The 23,565-nt window shown below is 34.3% G+C and overlaps 2 protein-coding genes across 2 annotated transcripts; one reads left to right on the top strand and one right to left on the bottom strand.

The window, feature by feature from the left end:
- Positions 1-1,480: 1,480 nt before the first annotated feature.
- Positions 1,481-5,831, bottom strand: LOC115979124 (4-coumarate--CoA ligase-like 1). Its single transcript, XM_031101089.1, has 6 exons — positions 5,322-5,831; positions 4,302-4,883; positions 3,887-4,085; positions 3,559-3,704; positions 2,022-2,089; positions 1,481-1,895 (listed from the first exon to the last, which is right to left on the bottom strand). Exons 1-6 carry the CDS (start codon positions 5,820-5,822, stop codon positions 1,643-1,645), a joined length of 1,749 nt encoding a protein of 582 aa, XP_030956949.1. The 5' UTR covers positions 5,823-5,831; the 3' UTR covers positions 1,481-1,642.
- A 7,373-nt stretch (positions 5,832-13,204) lies between these two features.
- On the top strand, positions 13,205-23,151 carry LOC115982168 (F-box only protein 6). The gene is made up of 2 exons (XM_031104696.1): positions 13,205-13,651; positions 20,992-23,151. The coding sequence occupies exons 1-2, from the start codon at positions 13,413-13,415 to the stop codon at positions 22,235-22,237; spliced, it is 1,485 nt and encodes a 494-aa protein (XP_030960556.1). The 5' UTR covers positions 13,205-13,412; the 3' UTR covers positions 22,238-23,151.
- The last annotated feature ends 414 nt before the right edge of the window (positions 23,152-23,565 follow it).

The raw sequence follows: 23,565 nt of genomic DNA, 5'->3' as shown, positions 1-23,565 counted from the left end.
GAAAAAGACGTCGTATCAAACATGTAAAGAGTGACAATTTATAGATGGTAATGGGTGGAATGACCACTTGATAGTAATGTTAAATGTTAAGGAATAAGGACTAAATGTTAGAGAACTAAGCCTTGTTAAATAAGGTCATTCATGAGAGTACTTTATGAAGTGCAAAATTTTACATATTATTTATTTATTTTTCTTTTTTGAGATTACATATTAGTTAAGTTATATGAAGTTATGTATTTTAATGTAGTAGATTTGATGGAAGTTATGAGAGTGCAAGGAGGCTATATAGAACCACGCCTTCATATCCATTTGTTAGTAGGAGTGAAAAAAGAGTAATGACAAAGTAAAAGAGTTCTCACTTTCTTTCCCCTCCATTTTATTTTCTTTTGTGAATGTGAGAAGTGTGAGCCCAACAACTTTTAACAAAGTAGTATCATAACCAATCAATTCACGGTGAGAATGGCACTTGCCAATGGGATGGTCATTTTAAATTCCCCAGCATACCAAAGAAAATTTTGATGATTGGAGAATCTGATTGAAGGCGTTACTTTAATCTCAAGATGCATGGTAGATAGTAAAAAAATGTTATGCGAAGTCATAAGATGAAATATCTATAATTCTAAATCAAAAGGAACAATGATTAGTCTCTGGTTAAAAGATTTGAAAAAACATTGTGAAGAAGAACCAAAAAAAAAAAAAAAAGAACCCTTTCAAAAAACCCAAAAAAAAAAAAAAAAAAAAAACCAGTTGTGTTGATATATCAAGTTTTGGATAAAAAAAAAACATGTTTGAGAAATGGGAGATTCTTTAAAACTCTTTAAAGGAAGTTCATAAGGTGAAGAAAATTTGCCTTCAAACATTGAGAGGTGAGTTTGAAACTTAACACACTGATTATTTGTTGATAGAAATATTCACTTGAAATTCACTCAAAACTTGGTTGACCCAATTTTAGAGCACTTTTAGGCAAACTTCACCAACCTCAAACTCTGTTGAACCAATTTAAGGCGAGTTTCAGGCCAACTTCGCTGACAATGCATTAATTTTCTTACTTGTTTTCTATTGTTTCGTTCACTCTATTTCTTCTAAAGAGATCATATAACTCTTCCACTTCTACGGTGGGATCAAATTTAGTATTACAATCTACTTGGATATACAAAGTATTCAATAGAGCCCACCAACTTTCAACACCAAAATGGCAGTTTTGGGGACTAAAATGACATTTTGCATAAATTTAAATGGTGTAATTTGGATTCCATACTTTTTTTTTTTCAATGCTCCCATTTACATGCCGTCTGTTTGGATACCGCTTATTGTTGAAAACTAAAAACACTGTAGCAAAATAATTTTTAAATATATGAATAGTGCCGTGAGACTTAATTTTAAAGTTGTTTTTACTGAAAAAAGTACTTGCGAGTCTCATGAACAATGCACGAGACCTACTAAAAAAATGCTTATTGTTAGGAAACGTAGACGCACAGTATTTCAGTGCTATCCAAACGGATACTAAGATATGGGATGATAATTTTATTGAAAGGTCAACTAGCACTAACGCATGATAATATCATTCACTAAACAAGTTATAGCATGATAAAAGTTATATAGATGGAGACATTTTATCTCTTAATCACAAAGTTTTAGCGGCTTATTTTTCAACATTGGATTCGCTGTGGAGCTTTGCCCGCATCTTCTCCACCATCTTCTCTCTAATAAGCCTTCTCATTATTTTCCCAGAAGGTGATTTTGGGATTGTGTCCACAAAGTGCACCACTCTCACTTTCTTGTAATGTGCAACATTTGAGGCAATGTAGTTCTTGATATCTTCTTCACTCTCTTTTGCACCTTGGCTCATCACAACGCTTGCAGCTGGGATCTCTCCAGCTTCCTCATCAGGCAGTCTGAATGTTCCAAAGCACCATAAAGTGTGAGAAACATTATGAATTCAATTCTCCAAATTCTAAAAGCAGAAAACAACTAGAAAATAAAATAGAAATAAAAGGAACAATAAAGATGATGTTGCTCACGGAACTACGGCTGCATCTTCAATTGAGGGATGAGTAAGAAGGATAGCCTCTATCTCAGCAGGAGCCACCTACAAGGCAAAGAATTTGGCCGAACTTGGCTAATGGTTAATTATTTTGATTCATATATTTGAAATTAAAAATAAATAAAATCAGATCACTAAATTTCTCAAAAGAAATAGATTCATGGTGGTTAAAAGGTAGTAGTATTTTTTCCATAATTATATATGTAAAGACATGATTCGTATCAAACCACAACAGTGTTGGGTTTGTACGTAAAAAGGCCCAAACAATATCATTTGTAGAGCGTGGGTTTGAAAGGCTAGGCCTTAGTCACCAGGCGGCGAGTCTTTCGTGGTGTTCATACATGGTTAAGTCATTTTCGCCTTAGGAGTCTTTCTCCTGGAGGCGGGCTGGGAGGTTCTGGTTTTTGGCTATTTTTCCCAGCCCCTTTTATGAATTACTTTCATTTTCTTTTATACTAGCCTGTGTTTTTTTATCCTTCGTCCACGTGTAGGATTGACATTCCAAGACTGATACTTGTCCCATCAGTCCATACCCGGAGTGGTTGGGGGTGGTTGAAAAAGCTGGAGAGTATGGCTCTGTCAAGTGCAGAGTATTGAATGGCAGTAAGGGCAGCTTTCCCTGGTCGTTACACTTTCCAACATACCCTTTTTTATTGGCACAGATATTTTAGATTTTTTCCCAAGTCGTTTCTATACCATTTTTGCCCTTTCTTTCGAGGAGACTTTAGACTGGCCGAGGATTAAGTTATCATCGGCTGTACCCCAACGCTATTTTGTACTTGCATTACTGCGCCTGGGCCGTAACCTTCCTCAGCTTGGGCCTTTGGGCCCCAACGAATAAATGGAGCTGGCCAAAAATTGTTGGGCCCCACAATATATCATAATAAAAAAAATTTTAAAAGGTTTTTGGAAGATAATAGAGTACCTAATAGGCTAATACATTTATTGTCATGTCAATTTGTAATTAAATAATAAACAAATTGGTGGTTAGTATTTTTCAGATTATCCCTGTGATTTCTGAAATTTTGGTTTATATTTAATAATAGGAGCAAAACTGAATATTATGTGTGCGTTTAGATACAATTTATTTTGTTAAAAACTGAAAATAAAAAAAAAAAAAATTTACTGTTTATTACTGTTCATTGGCCTAAAATCATTATTCATGGCCAATGAACAATGCATAACGTGTTGGACTTAAAAAAAAAAAAAAAAAGAAAAAAGAAAAAGGAAAAAAGAAGAAAGAAGAAGCCCAAAACTTGCAAAACGCGGACGCAGCCGCACTACCCAAACCAACCTTATGTATCCAATTTGTGAGCTCTCAATTTAGTTCCGGGGCAATATTAATCTGTCTTGAAATTATTCAAACCCCCCCCCCCCCCTTTTTTTTTTTATTTTTTAAATTATTGGCTGAATAACTATTCCTTTTTGGCTTTTTCTTTGAACTGTTCCTTTTCTTGTATCATTTGTCTGAGTGTTATAACATCGACCCATACCATGTCATTTCAGGAACTTACTTGAAAACCTTTGTACTTGATTAACTCCTTAATGCGATCCACAATAAAAACGTTGTCTTGATCATCTATGAATCCAATGTCACCAGTGTGAAGCCATCCTTTCTTGTCGATGGTGCGAGCAGTCTCCTCCTCATTGTTATAATAACCTGAGAGAAAGTATATAACATGGAGCAATAACCACAACATCTAAGTGAGTCATCATAGTGATGAAGACTCTGCTTATTTATCTTGCACACAAAAAATACTTTGAAGTTTGATTTTATTTTAGCTGGACATTTAGACGTGTGATTACAACAATATTATCCCCTGTAATTAGTATCTTCTTTACCTTGCATTACACATTGGCTTCTGACACAGATTTCACCAGGTGTATTCTTGGGCAAGGATCGACCAGTTTCAGGATCAATAAATTTTACTTCCAAATTTGGGAGGATGAAACCCACAGAATTTTTCTTTGCAATTCGAGAACCGTCTTCAGGGTCCCCAAGTGTGAGTGTGATGCAGCTGTGCTCAGTTAGTCCATATGCCTGTTAGTGAAGAAGCAATTTAGCACAAACACATATCAAAGACATACATCAATATTTGGAGATGGAAGACTTCAACTCTTAAATCTGGATGTTTCTGTTGGAAACAATAAGAAGTGCCGGTTAAGCTATAAGTCTCTTGGCACATATCAAAGACATACATAACATGAACCATTTGTTACAGCATTTAGAAGCAAATTAAAAGGAGGCTGTGCTCACCTCTTGGACCTGGACACCAGGGAACTTGTTTTCAAAGGCTGTAAGAAGCTCTGGTGCCAGTGGAGCTGCTGCAGACATAATGGCTAGAAGTTTGAGCTTGGTGAGATCAAATTCCTCTACTACTGGATTCTTAACCAGCTGCAAAATAATTGGTGGCACAATTGGTGCAAATGTGACCTCTTGTGTTATCAAAGCATTCAGAAATGTTCGAAGTTCGAACCTTCCCATCACCACCACTTTTCCCTTGTTCCTAAGTGTGGCACAACAAATTCCAGTGATCCCATAAATATGAAAGAATGGTATTAGGCCTACTGTAGTGACCTGACCCACCATTTCTGGTTTTACACTAAAGAGTGTGGAGCACAGGTTAGCTACCAGATTTCGGTGAGTCAGCATTACACCCTTTGACAACCCTGTGGTGCCTGATGAGAATGGAAGGGCACACAGATCAGTCTGGTGCACGTCCTCATTAAAAAAACTAGTTCCCGCTTTGTCTGCTGCTTCAAGCAGTTTGTTCCAATTCATGGAACCTTCAATGTGTTCTTCATCCAGTATGATGACTGGTAGCCCTAAACCTTTCACCTGTAATTTTCAAAATGATATAGCTTAGATGCATTATAGTGTCAGTACAAATTTTGCTACATAAACTTTACAAACAGTTGTCTCACCAATCCTACAAAGAGCAATTAAGACATTTATTTATGGGTCCGAAAAACGAGTGACCTTATATGTCTAATAAGATTGAATTTTATAAAACAGTCGATTGGCTTTTTATGAGGAGTCGAGTTACTTTTAGTTTAAAAGACATTTGTTTATTAACTTTTATTCCTTCTCGATGCTTTTAAAGTCTCTTGTTAACCAAAACCTTTATTTATTATGTGTTAAAGTAGTACTACTTATATTTATTGTAATATCAATTTGTAAGTCTTTTGTAATAAAATTTGTAGCAATTTAACATTTTCCTAGTACATATGCTTAAAGTTAGGCTATCTCATAAAATTTCAAACAAAGCATACCTACCTTCTCATAATTTGAGCCATTTGTGACAATTAACTTGGCCTCAGCAGCCTCCACTTGCTTCTTAATTTCTGATGCATGTGCAGCTGGGTTTGCACCTGAGAACACACCCCCAGCAGTCATGATTCCAAGAGCAACAATGGCATACTCCGCAACATTTGGAAGTACAACAATTATCACATGCCCCCTCCTAACACCGAGAGACCTCAAGGCCTTAGAAAACCTCCTAGTGTCTCTAACCACATCATTATAAGTAACTTCTTTTCCAGTCACAGCCTCCACAAATGCTACCTTAGTGGCGTACAATTCAGCATTTTGGAGCACAAATTCTGGTAATGTGATATCATCAGGGACCGGAACAGCGGGAAATCGGCTTTGGAAAATATGCTCTTCATCTTGTGCCAAATTATGCAAATAAGTTCCCATATTGTATATGTGAATGAACAAGGGAGGATTGACATGTGCTTTATAAGGAGGAAGAAGGACGTGTGAAGTTGTGATCATGTTTTGTGCGTGGGATTATTAAGGGGCACAAGTGAGAGTGAAATTGAGATGAGCTTTGGTTGGTGAGGCTTTGTTGAATCATGCCACTGTAACAGTCTTCCGGGCTAACAACACTCTTTCTATAACTAGCTTTGCACCAACTCATAATTGATCAAATTCACAGTGAAACAAATCACAATTCTCTATTTTGAAGTAAAGAACGAAGAAGCTTGAAAGTACAGTGTCCTACATCTTTTGCATGTGAACTTTAAAATCTTTTTTATTTCTATATATATTCTAGAACTTAAAAATTTATCCAAGAAAAAGATGTTGAGGTACTTCACCTAAACATTTCATGTCCTTGTTTTTACTCTCAGGCCAAGTGGCACAATCCCACTCGTTAACTTAGGCATAAATTTGTAAAGAAAGGAAAAAAAAAAGGGTATGGAATGGGTTCATACTATACCAACTGAGGGAACTTTTTTTTTTTTTTTTTTTTTTTTTTAAATTTTTAACGAAGCTAAATATATTACTAAATTTTTAAATCCACACACACACATATAATTTTCTCATTATAATTCAAGATAAATATTTTCTTCCATTGAGTAATGTATAATTATTCTGTAAATTATATGACAATTAATATTCTTCAAATAATTTAAATTAATATTTTTATGTAAATAAATTAAAGATTACGCATTAGAGTATAATAATAATTTTAAAAGGTACTTTATTAAAAAAATCATAATTTTAAAATCCATACATATAATGTATGCAAATCAATTAGTTTCATATAAATTAAATATTAAATGTCAATTTATATGCCTTAATATATATAATGTTATATAAGAGAAATATAATAATGATAAACCTAAATGAAAAGAATTTGTTTTTGGAAAAAAAAAAAGAATTTTTACTCAATATATATATATATATATATATATTTGCATAAATTTTACTATGTAGATTTAGTTTTATATGTTTATGAACATACATTTTAATGCTCATAAAGTAATTAGTTATGTATAGCAAAAAATTGAATATTAAAACCAAAAAAGAATGAGATAGGAAAGTAATACTTTAAAACGAGTCTTCGTACATTTTTTTATTTAAAAATAAAGAAAATCATTAAAAGCCTTTTAACTCAATGATGTTGTCTAATCTTCTTTATCTGAAAAACCATGGTTCAAATCCCCAATTTTTTACTAATTGTTGTTACACATATCAAAAAAAAAAAAGGAGAACCATTAATAGAATTTATACATAAATTAAATTTTCTATTAATAAATTAGGGGGAGGGACACTATCTGTCTATTAAAAAAAAACCAAAACGAACATTGAAACAAAACAAGGGCCATGGCCTCTCTCCCTCGACCCTTTTTTTTGGAAAAAGAAAAAGAAAAAAGAAGCTGTCACAACCAACATATGGAGCAAATGGCCCATAATTTCTCACAACCAACATATTGGGCAAATGGCCCATAATTTCTCTAATTAATGAAGTGGGTTCATGACCCATATTTTTCTTACTTCAGGACTTAGGCTCGTGTCCTATATTTTTATACATCACAAATAAGGCTCACAACCTATATTTTTCTATCTCGTGGAGTATAGAGCATTGCGCATATTATTTCCTTTTCGCTCTCTCATAGATGGGCTACCCAATAAAAGCTCGTATATACACAAAAATTGTCTTTGAACGAGAGATGTTCAACTTCTAGTTATTTGACATTCATTGAAGGTAACACACACACACACAGATGAACAATTCACCGTTGGTAGGACCCACGAAGTTGATTTTTTTTATGAAAATGCCACTGTACCCATTTTTAATTTGGCCAAAAGTAGCTTTCATTTTCTATATTCAAACCCACTTTTTTGAATATTGAAAGTGAAAGATGAAAAACTTAAATAGCCAAACTAGTTTTTTAATTATGGGTCCTATGAAAAACTAAAACAAAAAATAAAATACACCCCTTTTTTACTTGAACCAAATAGCCTCTTAAGAACTTAACTTGTTTAAGCCCACCTCATTAGAAGACAACATACTAGTTTGGCATATAGGAAACTCAAAAACCAGCCCATTTCACTAAAAATCAGGACTTGCCAGGTGATTAAGCACTATCTTGTTCCCTTACTACATCAAGATCATCTGCTTCATTTGAAAAGCAAAACCTATCTTCCCTAAACAAAAAAAGAGCAATGGGCTTGCAAAATATCTTGATTCTTGGGACCTTTTTTCTTGGTCACCTGGGGTCTTGAGTCTTGGATTACATTCTATAAAAGCCTGATGACTATAATTGGGCCCTTTTGTAACTGTTTGTGTTTAATGTTAGGCCCATTAGTATATAAGCAATGCCGAAATCAAATCCAGAACCCTCTCAGATTCAAAAAAGTGATCGTACGAGTAAACAAATGCACACGTAAAAGAAGGGAATCCATGATGATGATCATCATGACCTATCATACATTATACCCACCAACAAGGACCAAAACCTCTCTTCCCTAGGCAGAAGAAATGATTACTCACCGCATCCCATACCCTTGGTTTTGACAAACCTAATCATTATAATCAAAAACCTTCCCCAATTACCTCAACTTTAGCTTCTCTGTATCATCATGACTATTATCTTTACCAAGTTGTCCACCTCTCTCCCTCAAAATTACTTTCCTACCATCTTGACTCAATTCCAAAATAGCCAAAGATCATTTAATAGAAATTCATGGCTAACCAATGAGCCTACAACTGGGGAATTAATGAGTTTAATTAGGTTCCTTTAACCCCTATACCAAATACCAATATAAGCTTAAATTTTGAGCATAATGCATTCATAGCCAAATGGTATGGTAGGACCAACCATTAAACTTAAGCTTGCTTTGTTGATTACCATTTTCTAGAAGCTAATTCATCACACTCTTATCTTATCTACCAAACCCATCCAAACAATAGAAAGGAATCAAAACCATGAAAAACCAAGTTAATAATTTTTTTTTTCTTTTTCTTGTATAATGTTTAACCTAACATTAAAGGAAAACAATGTCCAAGTGCTACGTTGAAGCAACATTATGATTCATGTCTCTGCCTTCACTGAAAACGGTAGTTGTCACATCACTCGCCGCATGACTTTCGGATTGGAGTTTGTATGTAATGGGTGTATGACAGTTTGGTTGTAACCGTTAATTAGGTAGTGATTCCGGTGAAAGGTTCTAGAGAAAATTTCAGTTCAATCACATGCTTTATCTCTGAGTGTACGAATAGATTCATACGGAACAAAACATAAAAAGCAAATAAATAGTTTTTTAGGAAAAAAACTTATAGTAAAATATTTTTGAAAGTGTTGTATTCATGATTGTTGTCAGTGAAGGGAGTAATCAATCCATGGATGAATATAATATACAACCCACTCAAGAATTGCACGGTTGAATCACTCAGTCCCACTCAAGAATTTTCTTGATAGTACTTGATAGTGTTTCTACTTTCTAACAAATGCGAGGAGAAACATGTATGTTGCTGTTGTTGTTGTTTATTTTTAAATTTTTTTTTTTTTTGAGAGGAACAGTATGTTGTTTTGGCCGTGAAGAATAGGCAGATAAGAGTGTTTCCATTACTCAAATATTGTTGGTGGTGTTAATGTATTTCCTTCATTATTTTTAATTTTTTTCACTAAGTATGAAAATGACACCTTGGCTTCCTATCATCATTGCTGGGCCTCGTAGAGATCTAAAAAATAAATTAATAGAGATGGTAAGAAACTCCCTACTATTTTATTTTATGTCTTTTATAACCTATCTATTTTATATTTTAAAAAATTATGATTAAATGAATTATCTGTTTTTTATATTTTTTTTAATAAATACATTTTGATCATATAAAATTAAGCATACCACAAGAAACAATTCTCTCGATCATGCCCTTTATGTGTGTATATAAAAAAATATGTTAAAATAACATTTTGTCTTGTTATAGATGTCAAAACAAATATTTAAAAAAAATAACCAAAAAAGAAGAAGAAAAGAAATAGTAATTGAAGGGGAAAAATAGTAAATTGGGTAAAATACTATTTTGGTCCCTAAATTTTATTAAAAGTTTATCTTTCATCCCTAAACTTTAAAAAGTTTTTTTTTTTTTTTTTTTCTAAACTTTGTAAATAGTTTTTTGAATGATATAGAGACAAAAATAAGGATGACAAAAAAACTTTTTCAATAATTTAGAGATAAAAAATAAACTTTTAATAAAGTTTAAGGACATAAATAAAATATTTTTAATAGTTTAAAAATGAAATATTAACTTTTTAATAATTTAAGGACGAAAACTAAACCTCTTAAAATTTAGAGATAAAAATCAAATTTTTAGTAAAATTTAAGAACCCAAATAATATTTTATCCTAGTAAATTTAATGGAATGATGATTTTCTTTTCAAGTTTTCCTCAGGGGAATGATTTTTTGTGGGCCCATGTAGAAAATCTCTACCCAACCTCGCTCCATCATCCCTCATTTTCAACACATCAAACAAACAAAAACTTCACTTTTCCTTTCAACCTTTTTCCATTCTTCAAGTTTTCCCCCAATCAAATCGTATATACTATAAAAGTTGAGTTTTGAAAGTAGCGCCTGTAACAAGTGACTATACTCAGTCTCCTTACACCAAGTGGCTAAACTTCATTTAAGACTTTGGTAAATTATGTAATTCTCTTATAATTTGTGATGGTTTAAAATAAATCCTAAATTAAAAAAAAAATTAAGACATTAAATTTTTTAAACCTTTTCAATTCGCACTTTCAATGAGTCACTATTAGCTAATCGTGACTAAATTTAATAAACGCAACAAAATATTCAAGGTAAAAGTATGAGACTTTTGGTACACTTTCAATCATTTAGCTATTGCCACAAAAATATTAATAATATAAAAGTTTAATTTTATATCATATATTATATAATAAAAGCTATGTTTTATATATCGTCATCGCATAATGTGAAAATAAATTGCCAATATTTCAAAAGAATTTGAAAGATTACTACTATGATTAAAACTCTAATGCCAAAAGTTGTTAGAATTTCTATTATTTATTTTAAATTAGTTTATAATCTATTGTAATATTTGAATTTTATAAAAACTTGAGTTTATATGATATGTATTCATAAAATTATTTAAAATAATTTTTGTTCTTTTATTTTTAATATCTATTTTATTAATTAATTTTAATGATATTGTACAAATATTTTTTTTCAATTTACATATATTTTTTAATTAAATAGTACATCGCACTGGAATAATATTTTTTTTATAGATAAGATTTTAACTTGTGACGTCCACTTTATGATAATTGCTCTTATTATCAGGTTAAGACGTCGATCAGTTTTTGATGAAGATATTAACCAATATTTTGATCAAATTACTTGATTTATAAATTTTTCAAAAAGTAAAAAACACAAAAAAAAAAAACCTAAAAAGAGAAATAGAGGAAAGATTTAGACAGGTACTAGTTGGAGGGCAATAATGAGAAATGAGTAGAAAAACTCAAAAAAGGCATGAGTAGGTACTTCCGTAATTCTAACAAAATCATGATAAAATGGAAAAAAAAAAGGTGGTGAGACAATTGCCGTGTGCGTGGAAGAAGGATGAGAAAGAAAGTGCCTGGAGAGATGTAACCTCAGCCGTTGATTTTCAAAAGCATAGGTCGTTCAAAAAGGCTACGAGTCTTCTTGACCATAATAAAGCTTCCGTTCACACACGTGGAACGGAATTGCAGAATTTTTGAGTATATATTCCGCTTTACATGGGGTATCAAAGACGACAACGTGATGAATTGTCAATTTTACTATTATAGCCAAAGTAGCCACTACTTAACCCGATTGCCCATTTTCAGCTGGACCTTGTCAACTACTTTACAATGTGTTTTGTCATGTTGGTTAGTTTCATGTGACAAAATTAGTAAAAATTGGTTGAGATTTATGTATTTGAGCTATTTTAGAACAGTTGGTTGGTGAAGATTTTGAAGAACATGATGATGCTCACTCAAGATAAATCATTTCTTCTCGAACTAGATTCAGATAGATGGTTCCCAAAATTCTCACTAGATATTTATTCAAGCGAAATTACAACAAATGGTAAACCAACTTTAACGACTTGAGGACTTGACTTAATTATTTTTGTTTAAAAATATATATAAAATTAACCATTACTTCCTTAATATTAAATCGTTGATTCCTTGAAACTAAAGAGTTAGTTTGTTGACAACGAATATTGACAACAGACAATATTTGTTCCTGGAGGAAGTTTATGTAAAAGAGTTTCAAAGACTTTCAGGCCAATACAATGAGAATGCAAGTGAGTTTGTTGTTGATGTTGCAATAGAGAAAATAGATATGCAAAGGCTTCATAAGTAAGTTGTTGCAATTATTTATTTTATAGTTTTATGGATTCTCTACCGGGTTAGATTCCTCAAAATAGTTCACGACTTCATTTGTTACCAAATCTTTGTGTCTTTTATTGCTTTTAGATTTGGTGTTGAAATACTTGTGTTATATTTGTGTTAAAATACTTGTTTGTGTTATTCATTGAAATAAATCATAAAATATTCAATCAAACCTTTTCTTTTTTGGGATACTTACAACAATAGAGAAGAATATTTGAATCCTAGTTCTTAATCTAAAAGAAAACAAAAATACTATTGAGTTACGAGACTTTTTGGTCAATCAATTCACTTTCAAGTTATTTAAGATCTAAATAGATTTTCAATAAACAATGCATATAAGGAAAATGAAAAATAAATTTTAAAGCATGTATAAACTGACTGTGAAAATAAATTAATTTTTTTAAATTAAAAGAAACGGACTTATAAATCAACAGAGTTAAAAACACAGTACTCCATAAAATTTAACTTTCCATTGAGTTTGAAAAAAAAAAAAAAACACTGAAAAATTATTGTACATTAAAAGAGTGTTGAAACATGCCATCAAAATCTAGCATATATACTTTCTCAAAAAAAAAAAAAAAAAAAAAAAATCTAGCATATATTTTTTGTTATATATTATGGTTAATATAAAATTTCCCCTCAAATCTTAATCTCTTCATAAGTAATGGGTGCCTTACGTTGTTTAGGCTTTCATTTGAAGAAGAGTTGTTTCGTTTAAATGCATAGGAAATTAAAGGAATTTAAAGTAATACATTGATTTGCTAACAACGATTGGGAATGCAGTCAATTTTCTTCCTCTTTAGTATTCGACGGAAACCGGGTAACGGATACAAATCGAAAACCAAAAACAGCCGACCCGCAATAAAACGAAGGGCAGTTGCGTAAAACTAATTACAAGGGGAGAGAAAATGGAGTAAATATTTAGTAGAAGTTAGAACCAAAGCAAAGCGAAGGCAAAGGAGAGAATGTTGCGTGCGGACGAGTATAACTACAAAGTTACTTACTACTATCACTCACAAAAAAAAAACACTTATCGACTGGGGTTTGTTCTGACGTGGCAAAAAGAGAGTGGGTGAAGTCCGAGACCGAGAGAGAGAGAAAGAGAGTTTGCCTTTTCTTATAATTTATAACAGTGAAGAAGAAGAAGAAGAAGGAGGTGAGAGAATCATCGGGGTGGGGTGGTTTGAGGTTTGGGGCATGGAAGGGCTGGCCATGCTGAGGCAGCTCATCGGTCAGCTTCAGGAGCTCTTGGAACTCTACGGCTCTCATCCTTCTTCACTTGTTCTTCCTTCTCCTTCACTTTCTCCTCTTCCTCATCCACTTCATCTTCTTCAACCTCTGCCTCCTCCTCCTCCTCCTCCTCCTCCTCTTCTCTCTCAATTTCACTCTCACCATCAACGCCAACACCAACACCAACAACAACAACAACACCACAGGTTCTTTTTCTATCTCTCTAGATCTTTGTGAGCTTTTTGATTGGTCTGTACTCTGCACAGAAATCGTTTATGGTTTCATTTTCCTGTTTTTCTCATTCTGCTTTAGGTGTTAAGCAGCTTCTGCTTAGGTATTCTGGGTTCTCTGATTTCTGTGTTTTATTTTCGTTTTCTTTGTTAATCAAAGTGCTACTGTTTTAATTTTCATGTTTAGTTAGGTAAGTTAGGTTTTCTTTTCTTTTTCTTTTTTGTAATGTGACTTTTTTTTTTTTGGGAAAAATTTGGGTCAATTTTTCATAGGAACAAAAAAATTGAGTTATAATTTGTTCTGTATTTCCCATATATCTGTACAGTTATACTTATCCAATTATACAGATTATTCTTATTTTTTTAAGAAATTCATTATAGTGACATTTAATATTAAAAAAAAAAAAAAAAATCCCCTTGCTGGGAAAAGAGGTGGGTTAAATGCAGCTCTTACATCTAAGCAATGTTATGCTAGACTTTGTAGAGTTTTGAATACATCTTCATAACTTTTTTGACCCTTCTTTTCTTTGTTTGATAAGTAAGTAATTATCCATTAAGAGAACATGAAATGCAACATAAATATGTGGAAATCATGCAAAGAATCACCTCTGGAAAGAGGAAGTTAAGCTAAGATGTCAGAGGCTAGCTTAAATTGGTTTAGATAGGTTGAGTAGACTGGTTTATGATATTCTGTACATTAGGTAATGGCAATGAGAAATATACAGTATTCAGTTTCGGTTGTTTGATGCTTAAGCTGGAGCATGTTTTTCTTCTTTTCGTACATACCCTTTTCCTATTAGTCATCCCTTCCCTCTCCTAACAAAGTTAAAACAATTAACAAGAAAGGAGAAGAATGTAAAAGCTTTTAAAGTGTTGGTTATGCCGATATTGTGACTTGGAAAACAGTCATGCACTATGGAGCTATTGGACTGTACTTCAATCTGAGAACTTTGGTATGAATGATGCTGTAATGTAGAAATAACTATAATCCATTAGTTACTTGGTCTAAATGAACTTTGTCTTTTGCTTCACTATTTACATAGAGCAATAGTATGCATGATCAGACCCTGTACATGTCCTCAAAGCCAAAATTGTAGTCAATATTCAGTAAACTATCCAACAGTTTCTGTTTCTAGGATTTTAATGAACTGATTCATACTTTTGCATCGTGACTATATTGTTTGGTAAAATTTGCTTATTGAAGGATAAAGTGACAAACTCTGATGTGTTCCACCAACAATATGGTTGGAATTTTGATAATGGGTTGTCATATGTATAGTAAGTTGATGTTGTTGACATGTATGATGTATCCCAATACCTGATCTTTTAGTTTTTACTTCCTAGATTCATTGTAGTTTTTGAAGTGGGTTTAGTTTATATCAATATCAAAGTTTAATGCTTGAGTACAAGAGACCTGTTTTGTCTGCTTCCTTTCTGTTCTTTGCAAAATTCAACATCAAAGTTTAAGTCTGAGTTTGTCTGCTTCCTTTAGAAACTTTGCAACAAGAGACCTGTTTGCAGTACTTGAGAGTGGGTCATTTATCAACATCAGAATTTTAGTCTGACTTTGCCTGCTTCCTGTCTGTTCTTTGCAAATTCACCCCTTGCATCTAGGACATATAGAGTTGAGGCTATTCACTAGTGATGGTTCTCCAATACAGAGACTAGGTCCTTTAGAGTTAGTTGCTCATAAACATTTAGGAACATCCTCTTAACTGTTCTATGCTTTGTATACATCGTGGAGATGCAGATCAGCAGAGATGAAACATGATATTGCAGGCTTCTTTGTTTTTAAATGTTTATCTATATATAATATGTATTGGGTTGGGTTCAAGCACTTGGTAAAACTTTTTTCAATGTTACCCCATTCAAGAACTTTCTATATAGAACGTGTTTTTGCATTACATTGTATCTTTATGCACTCCATGATTGCCAAATATCTAGATGATTAGAGATCAATAACTATCTCATCTATAAAATGCTTAAATTTCTTTTTTTTTTGGTACTGCAAAACTATACACAAAACATTAGTTTATGGATCGGATACCAATTAAAATGAAATTTGATGTGCATGTTAAGAACAAAGAGAACTTGTGATCTAACGGCAGTATTTTCAAAATATTAATCCAATAATGAGTTACAATTGTCTATTAATATTTTTTCTTTAATTTATAATGTGCAGCATGATAATTATTAAACTTGCACAAGTTGCGTGGAAGTGGTTCTTATAACTAACATCCTGGGCTGTGATTATGATTTGAAATTGTTTCTATGCAGACCTTACAAATAGCCTACCACTGCCTGCAACATGTTACATTGGTCATAAAGTATATGATTAAATTTGTTTAAGATATATTTTGAGGCTCCCTTCTAATTAAAAAGAAAACAAAAAGTAGTCGTACCCAATCTACAATGCTCTTGCTTACGGGGTTTAGGGGAGAAGGTTGATAGGTAAATTTACCCCCAATTTTAGAGAGGTTGATTATTGGCCATTTGGCCTTCAACTTGCAACATCACTTGGGTGGAGGGCACTTGCCATCACACTAAGGTCCGACCTCTAGGCTCCTTCCTAATTTGACTATTGAAAATAAAATTATGATATTTCTGCTACCGTAGTCTAATATTGTGCTAGATCTCACTAGATACCATAATTTGAAAATTTTCTTTGGCTTTGCAATTGCTGCTGTTTGATAAAATGTCCTGGGAGATGTTGGCTTGGTCAGAATGTTATCTTAGGGGCCTTAGTTGAAGTTGAGCCAAGGGTTTGATGAAGAGTGTGGAAAACAATGATATTAGGTGAAACTATGGTCTGAGCTCAACTAAGATTTAAGATTCTAGCACGATTTGTTTATTGGTAAACTTCATGCTCACCCAATGGGACCTGAATCACAACCTCATTCCCCATCCCATTCTTATGGAAGAATTAAGTGTCATTTGAGCCAAAGCTCACTGGTAGATTCTAGCAAGATCTTACTTCCATAATGGTTGATCTGTATTGTGGATGTGAAGTCCATTAGAAACCTTGTGTAGACTTCTGATAGGGACTTCTATAGAATCAATAATGAGATTAAAGCAACTGGTAACTAACTACTTTACCACTAATATTAATTCAAATATTTTAGCACCACTATATTTTCTCCTTAATATGCTCCAAGCTATTGTAATCAGCTGCTAGTAGGAAACATAAGAGAGAAGGGAAAGGAAAGGGAGAGGGTTTGACATAGGATAAATTGGAGGATTTTCTTGTGGTAGGTTTAGGGCTAGGAAAATTTGTGGATCTAGGGTTAGACTTTAGAAAGGGTTATGTGGCTTGTGTTTGGAATTAAAATATGGGTTGGTGAGTTATTTGATGGCTATTTGGTAGAAGAAAATATGTGTGTAGGGTGAGTGATAGCCTAGTGTTATCCTCTATGATGCTCGGTGTTTGGGGTTTAAACCCCACCTCCTGTCTCCCCCCCACTATTACCTAGCAAAAAGAATACATGGGTTTTCAAGGTTTTGATAAGTAAAAGAAAGGGTTTGATTTGAGGTTGTAAGGAAGAAGAAAAAGATAGAATTTTATGGTGTTTATGGGACGTATGATTAGTACCCATAAATGGTACCATAAAAAGGAGAGGAAGAAAAGAGAGCAGAAAAGGGGAAAACAACACTCAATGGCCAACATGCCTTAATGCTCAAAACACTAAATAAATTTATCAATCAACTCCATCCCTTCTTCGAGTACATTGAGCACACGCATATACAAGGGCTCTTTCTTGTACTAGTTGTATTGGGAAAAGAATGTAGAAAATTTAAGGTGTTGGTTATGCCAGTATTGTGTCTTGGAAAACAGTCATGCAACAGTCAGCTATTGGACTGGACTTCAGTCTGAGTACTCATTGAGAACTTTGGAATGAATGATGCAGACATGTAGAAACAACCATCATCCATGAGTTACATGGTCCACATAAACTTCGTCCTTTGCTTCACTGTTTACTTAGCGTTGATATGCATGCTCAAACACCTGCACATGTCCTCATAGCGAAATTGGTAGTCAATTTTCAGTAAACTGTTGAGAGTTTCTGTTTCTAGGATTTTATTGAACTGATTCATGTTTTTGCATTATATATACTGTGTGATAAATTTTGCATATTGAAGGAGAAAATAATAAACTCTGATGTGTTCCACCAACAATATGGTTGGAATTTAATTTTGGGTTTTTGTGTAATAAGTTGATGCTGTTGACTAGTATCCCTAATACCAGATCTTTGGTTTTAACTTCTTAGATGTGTTAAGTTGTTGCAGTTTTAGAAGTAGATGTAGTTTATATTAAAATCAAAGTTTAAGGCTACAGTATAAGAGACCTGTTTTGTCTGCTTCCTTTAGATTTTTCTGTACATGAGAGATGAGTGGGTTATATATCAACATCAAAGTTTAAGCCTGAGTTTGTCTGCTTTCTGCCTGTTCTTTTCAAAATTCACCCCTTGCAGCCGAGATATTTAGAGTTGAGGCTGGTGATGGTCCTCCAACATGGAGGCTAGCACCTATGGAGCTAATTGCTCATAAGCATTTAGGAACATACTCTTAACTGTTCTGTGCTTTGTTTACACATTGGAGATGTGGATGAGACATGATATGTAGAAAAAAAAAAAAATGATCTATATATGATATATGATGGGTTGGGTTCAAGTCGTTTGTAACTTTTGTCAATGTTACACTACTAAAATAACTTTCTATAACATGGGTTTTTTGACAAACCCACCGTTGGATTACATTGTCTCTTAGCCTTTGTACATTCCATGATTACAAAATATTAAGCTCATCAGAGATCAATATCTCATCTGTAAAATGTTTAAAGTACAAATTCTTTGTACTATAAAAATATACACAAACATTAGCTTATGGATTAGATAGTAAATAACATTCAATTGACATGAAATTTTGATGAGTGTTAAAATAAAATGTAATCCAAAGGTAGTTTTTTCAAAATATTAATGTAATAAAAAGCTATTGTGACGTGTACTATTAACAAAAAGTTACACCGGGTGTAACTGAATCTTAACCCATATATAATATATATTAATATTAAACATTTAGGGACTATCTCTACTAACAGTGGTATAAGACATCTAGACAAGTTATGTACGACAATTATGTGTAACTTGATGAATCCTCATTGCCTCCTATGGTTGTGATTATGATTTGAAATTATTTCTATGCAGACCTTACTAATAACCTACCACTGCATGCAGCATGTTACATGGGTCATGAAATATGTGATTAAATTGGCTTAAATACATTTTGAGGCTCCCTTCTAATTAAAAAGAAAAAAAGTAGTCATACTCTATGTACAGGCTCTTGCTTATACAGGCTTTGGGGTAGATGGTTGGTAGATAACTCTACTCCCAATTTTAGAGAGAGGTTGATTCTTGGACTTGAACTCGCAACATTACTTGGGTGGAGGGCACTTGCCATTGCACCAAAGTCTGATCTCTAGGCTCCTTTCTAATTAAATAATTGAAAATAAAATTATGATGAGTTTTGCTACCATAGACAAATACTGAGCCAGATTGCACTAGATATCAGTCTGATAATTTTTTTGCGCTGGGCATTGATGTATGATAAAATGGCTTGGATGATGTTGGCTCGGTCAGAATGGTATCTTTGGAGCCGTAGTTGAATTTAGGCCAGGGGTCTGATGAAAAGTGTTGAAAGCCATGATATCTAGGTGAAATTATGGTATGAACTCAACTAAAATTTAAGATTCTAGTTTTATTGGTAAATTACATAATTCCCCAATGGTACTTGAACCACAACCCACCCCCATCCCATTCTTATGGAAGAAGAAAATGTTGTTTGAGTCAAAGCTCATCAGGTGCTTATAGCAAGATCTTATTGCCACAAGGGTTGCTCTGTATTGCGGATGTGAAGTCCATCAAAAGCATCATTTAGACTTCTGACATGGACTTCTAATAGAATCGATAATAAGGTTAAAGCAACTGGTAAACTAACTACATTACCTACTAAAATTAATTCAAATATTTAACACCATTTGATCTCCTACCTTAATATGCTTCAATCCGTTGTCAGTAACGCTAACATTTGCCTGTAGGAAACATAGGAGAGAAAGGAATGGGAAGGGAGAGATGGGTTGGTTGGTTTGAAGGAATGGGAGAGAAAGGAGAATGCATTGGAGGTCCCACTTCAATGAAAATTTGAAAAATACTTTTTCTTCCTTTCATTCTTTCCCTTTACTCTGGTCAGCCTGGAGGAAAACAGAATCCCTCTATCTCCCTTCTCTTTCTTTCCACCCAATAAAAATAAACATCCTTCCCTCCCTCATTTGGTGAATGCAGGATACTTGCATGTAAAAGGCTCAAGATGTCATATGCGTTTCACAATTTGATTCACGAACATATTCCTAGTAACAAGCAATGTTATTAAAGTGATTTGTGACATAAGTTTTTTTTACTTGTTGATGAATCAGTTGTGAATGTTTACCCAATTATATTTATATAGTTACTTAAAAGCTCCTTTTTTTGTGGGTGGGAGGGAGGGGGGGATGGGGGGTTGCTAGGTTGTTTCCACTGTTTTGCGTGTCTTGACACCATTTTCATTTGGCTTCGCATAGGTGCTGTAGGTGACGTTCCCTTTCATTTTTCATGGTGATCTTTTTTTGAAGTGTGTCAATATATGTCTTCTCCCTTCAACCTAATTTTTTTCCAATCTTGGATTAAATTACATGTTGCAATCAATGTAGTGATTTTCATGAGCTACTAAATGCTAGTGCTTTATTTTACTTTTCATATAAATGACAGTTATTGTAGTGAGTACATGGTCCATTCATGGCCTTGTTCTCTTTCTACTTGAGTATTGGTATTCATGTAGATAAGGACAAGTGAAGAAAAATAGCTTGATAATAATGACTTTAAGTTGAATTTGGTGTTTAAATTCAGTCTCCTTCAAAAATTTTAATTCGTTATATCTACCCTTATGTTTTCCTTACCTTTCCTTTTCCTTCAGATTATGAAGACATTTAATACATTCATGTTCAACTTTTGAGTTTTAGATTTGACATGCATTTCCCTGGAAGTTCTTGCAAATATTGCCTGAACAAATAGCACAGGCTTTGATGTATCTCAACATGTTTAAAGTGATTGGTCTTTAATATGTTATCCATTTTCCAGTGTTCTGATTAAACATTTCATTGGCCTTCATGTGCCTATGTTTTCCTTAAAAATTTTCTATGTGGTTTTTTGGTCACATACCTTTGGAATGTTAGCAGCAGAGTACCTCAAGTTGAAAATATATTGATAACAGATTTCCTTTTTACACAGTTGGTGCGTCCTCAATGTCGATGATGGTTCTACAGATGATTTCTACAGTCTTATAGTGGCGGCTGGAAAATCTGGAAATTTCAAGATGTTGGAACCTTGCAAGCCTCCACATGCTAAGAAGCCTAGGAAGGAGAGGACCCGGGGCAAATTATCTGGGACTACCAATACAGCTGAGATTATGGAACAACAAATTTGGAAAGATTTTCCAGAAGACCTTTTTGAAGCTGTTATTGCAAGACTTCCCATTGCTACCTTTTTCCGCTTTCGCTCAGTTTGCCGGAAATGGAATTCCTTGCTGGACTCTCATAGTTTTTCTCAACATTGTGCCCAAGTCCCACAAGGAAATCCCTGGTTTTATACCATTACCCATGAAAACGTAAATTCTGGAGCTATATATGACCCCTCCTCGAAGAAATGGCACCACCCCACCATTTCTTCTCTGCCCAACAAAATGATTGTCTTGCCAGTGGCTTCAGCAGGGGGTCTAGTGTGTTTTCTTGATATTGGTCACAGGAACTTTTATGTATGCAACCCTCTGACTCAATCATTTAAAGAGTTGCCTGCTAGGTCCGTCAAGGTTTGGTCTCGTGTTGCAGTGGGGATGACACTGAATGTGAATTCAGCCTGCGGGGGCTACAAGATCCTGTGGGTGGGGTGTGATGGGGAGTTTGAAGTTTATGACTCGTTGAAGAACTCCTGGACCCGTCCAGGACATATGCCCTCGAGTATTAAGCTGCCACTATCCCTGAACTTTCGGTCACAGGCTGTTTCCATTGATGGCACGCTTAACTTCATGCGTTCAGATCCTGAAGGAATTGTGTCCTATGATATGGTTAATGGGGTTTGGAAGCAGTATATAATTCCTGCCCCGCTACATCTGACTGACCACACACTTGCAGAGTGTGGAGGCCGGATCATGCTTGTGGGGTTACTGACAAAGAATGCAGCCACATGTGTTTGCATATGGGAGCTGCAGAAGATGACACTCTTGTGGAAGGAGGTTGACAGAATGCCAAACATATGGTGCTTGGAGTTTTATGGAAAGCACGTTAGGATGACTTGCTTGGGTAACAGAGGCTTGCTCATGCTGTCCTTGAGATCGAGACAAATGAATCGATTGGTTACTTATGATGTATCAAACAGGGAATGGCTGAAGGTTCCTGGATGTGTGGTGCCACGTGGGAGGAAGCGGCAGTGGATTGCATGTGGCACTGCATTTCACCCATGCCTGACTGCTATTGCGTGATTTGGCTTTTCTCTGTAATATATCAAACAGGGAATGGCTGAAGGTTCGTGGGTGTGTGGTACAAAGTGGGGGAAAGCAGCAGCAGCAGTAGCAGCAGATTGGGTGTGGCACTGCATTTCACCCTTGCCTGACTTCTACCGCTTGATTTGACTTTTCTCAGTTGCTGGAAGAATCGGCATGTCAGGGATGGGAATTTTCATTTTAGTACTGGTCTTATGCATGGTTGGCTGAAAGCTCTTGCTGCAAACTGTTTTATAGCCAAATTTGCGTTGTTTTTTTAGTTAAGCAGATGATTAAGCAGATGATTAAGCAGATGATATCTTGGGTTGTATGATTAATCACATTTCCCCTCTCCGTGTACAAACTAGACAAATAACTTGGTTTCAGGAAACAGATTTCAGAATGCCAATCGGTCAGCTGGATATGGGGGCTATGATCTCTGTTTAGTTGAAAGTGAAAATGAAACTATTTGTTTGTTTTGGTGCAAATTGTCTGCGGAGAAATCTATGAGAATGGAACGATCATATATTGCCTGTTGTTTTATTTCGCTGCTGAGGCTGACTCTGGTAAGGAAAATGCATTAGAGGATTTGGATTATAGTAATGGAATTAGATATTAGTCTATTTGAGGCTTGGAGAAAGCGAGAAAATCACAGAAACTTACTCCTATCCGGGCCTCGTACGATTTTTTAGCGTAGGTGGGGTTAAGTTTCTTATTCTGAGCCGAAGATAAGTGGGATTCAAAAACCTAAAGCTTTCTTCAGTTTTCTCACCAGGCAGTAGCCAAGCAAAACAACATGTGTCTCTTCTCATGGATCGGGAATTTGAAAATCTTCAATGGTAACTAGATTTCACTCGACTCCCATCCAAATAATCGGACGATTTGCATCAATATATTAATTGTAAGGCTTCATAGATGCAAGTTGCTTCCTCCATATTGACAAGCTGATATACTTAAACACCTAAATCACACAACCACTCAAATATTATGATGCTGCTAAATTGAGAGCACAGAGGTCAGAGAATTGAGATGATTTTTTTTTTTTTTTCAATTACCTAAATGATTTTGATGTGTGGAAACTGGAAATTATAAGACTACCTAAACGAGGCGTGCTTACGAGAAGCAATTACTGGACTTGGTTTAGGTCCAGTGCATCTAATGCACTAGACTTGGTCAAATAGTGACACGTGTCTAAAAGTGAACACATGTCATCATCTTAACAGGTCCAATATTATTGGACACTGAACTTAAGCCTGACCCGCAATTACTATCATGTAAGGAAATGGGCACGGGAGATGGCGCAAATTTTGACAGCAAAATTTCTGCCT

The sequence above is a fragment of the Quercus lobata genome, chromosome 3 (genome assembly GCF_001633185.2).
Source record: "Quercus lobata isolate SW786 chromosome 3, ValleyOak3.0 Primary Assembly, whole genome shotgun sequence".
Lineage (NCBI taxonomy): Eukaryota > Viridiplantae > Streptophyta > Magnoliopsida > Fagales > Fagaceae > Quercus > Quercus lobata.
Note: the sequence above shows the minus strand (reverse complement) of the source record. Positions and strands in the feature narration are given on the sequence as shown.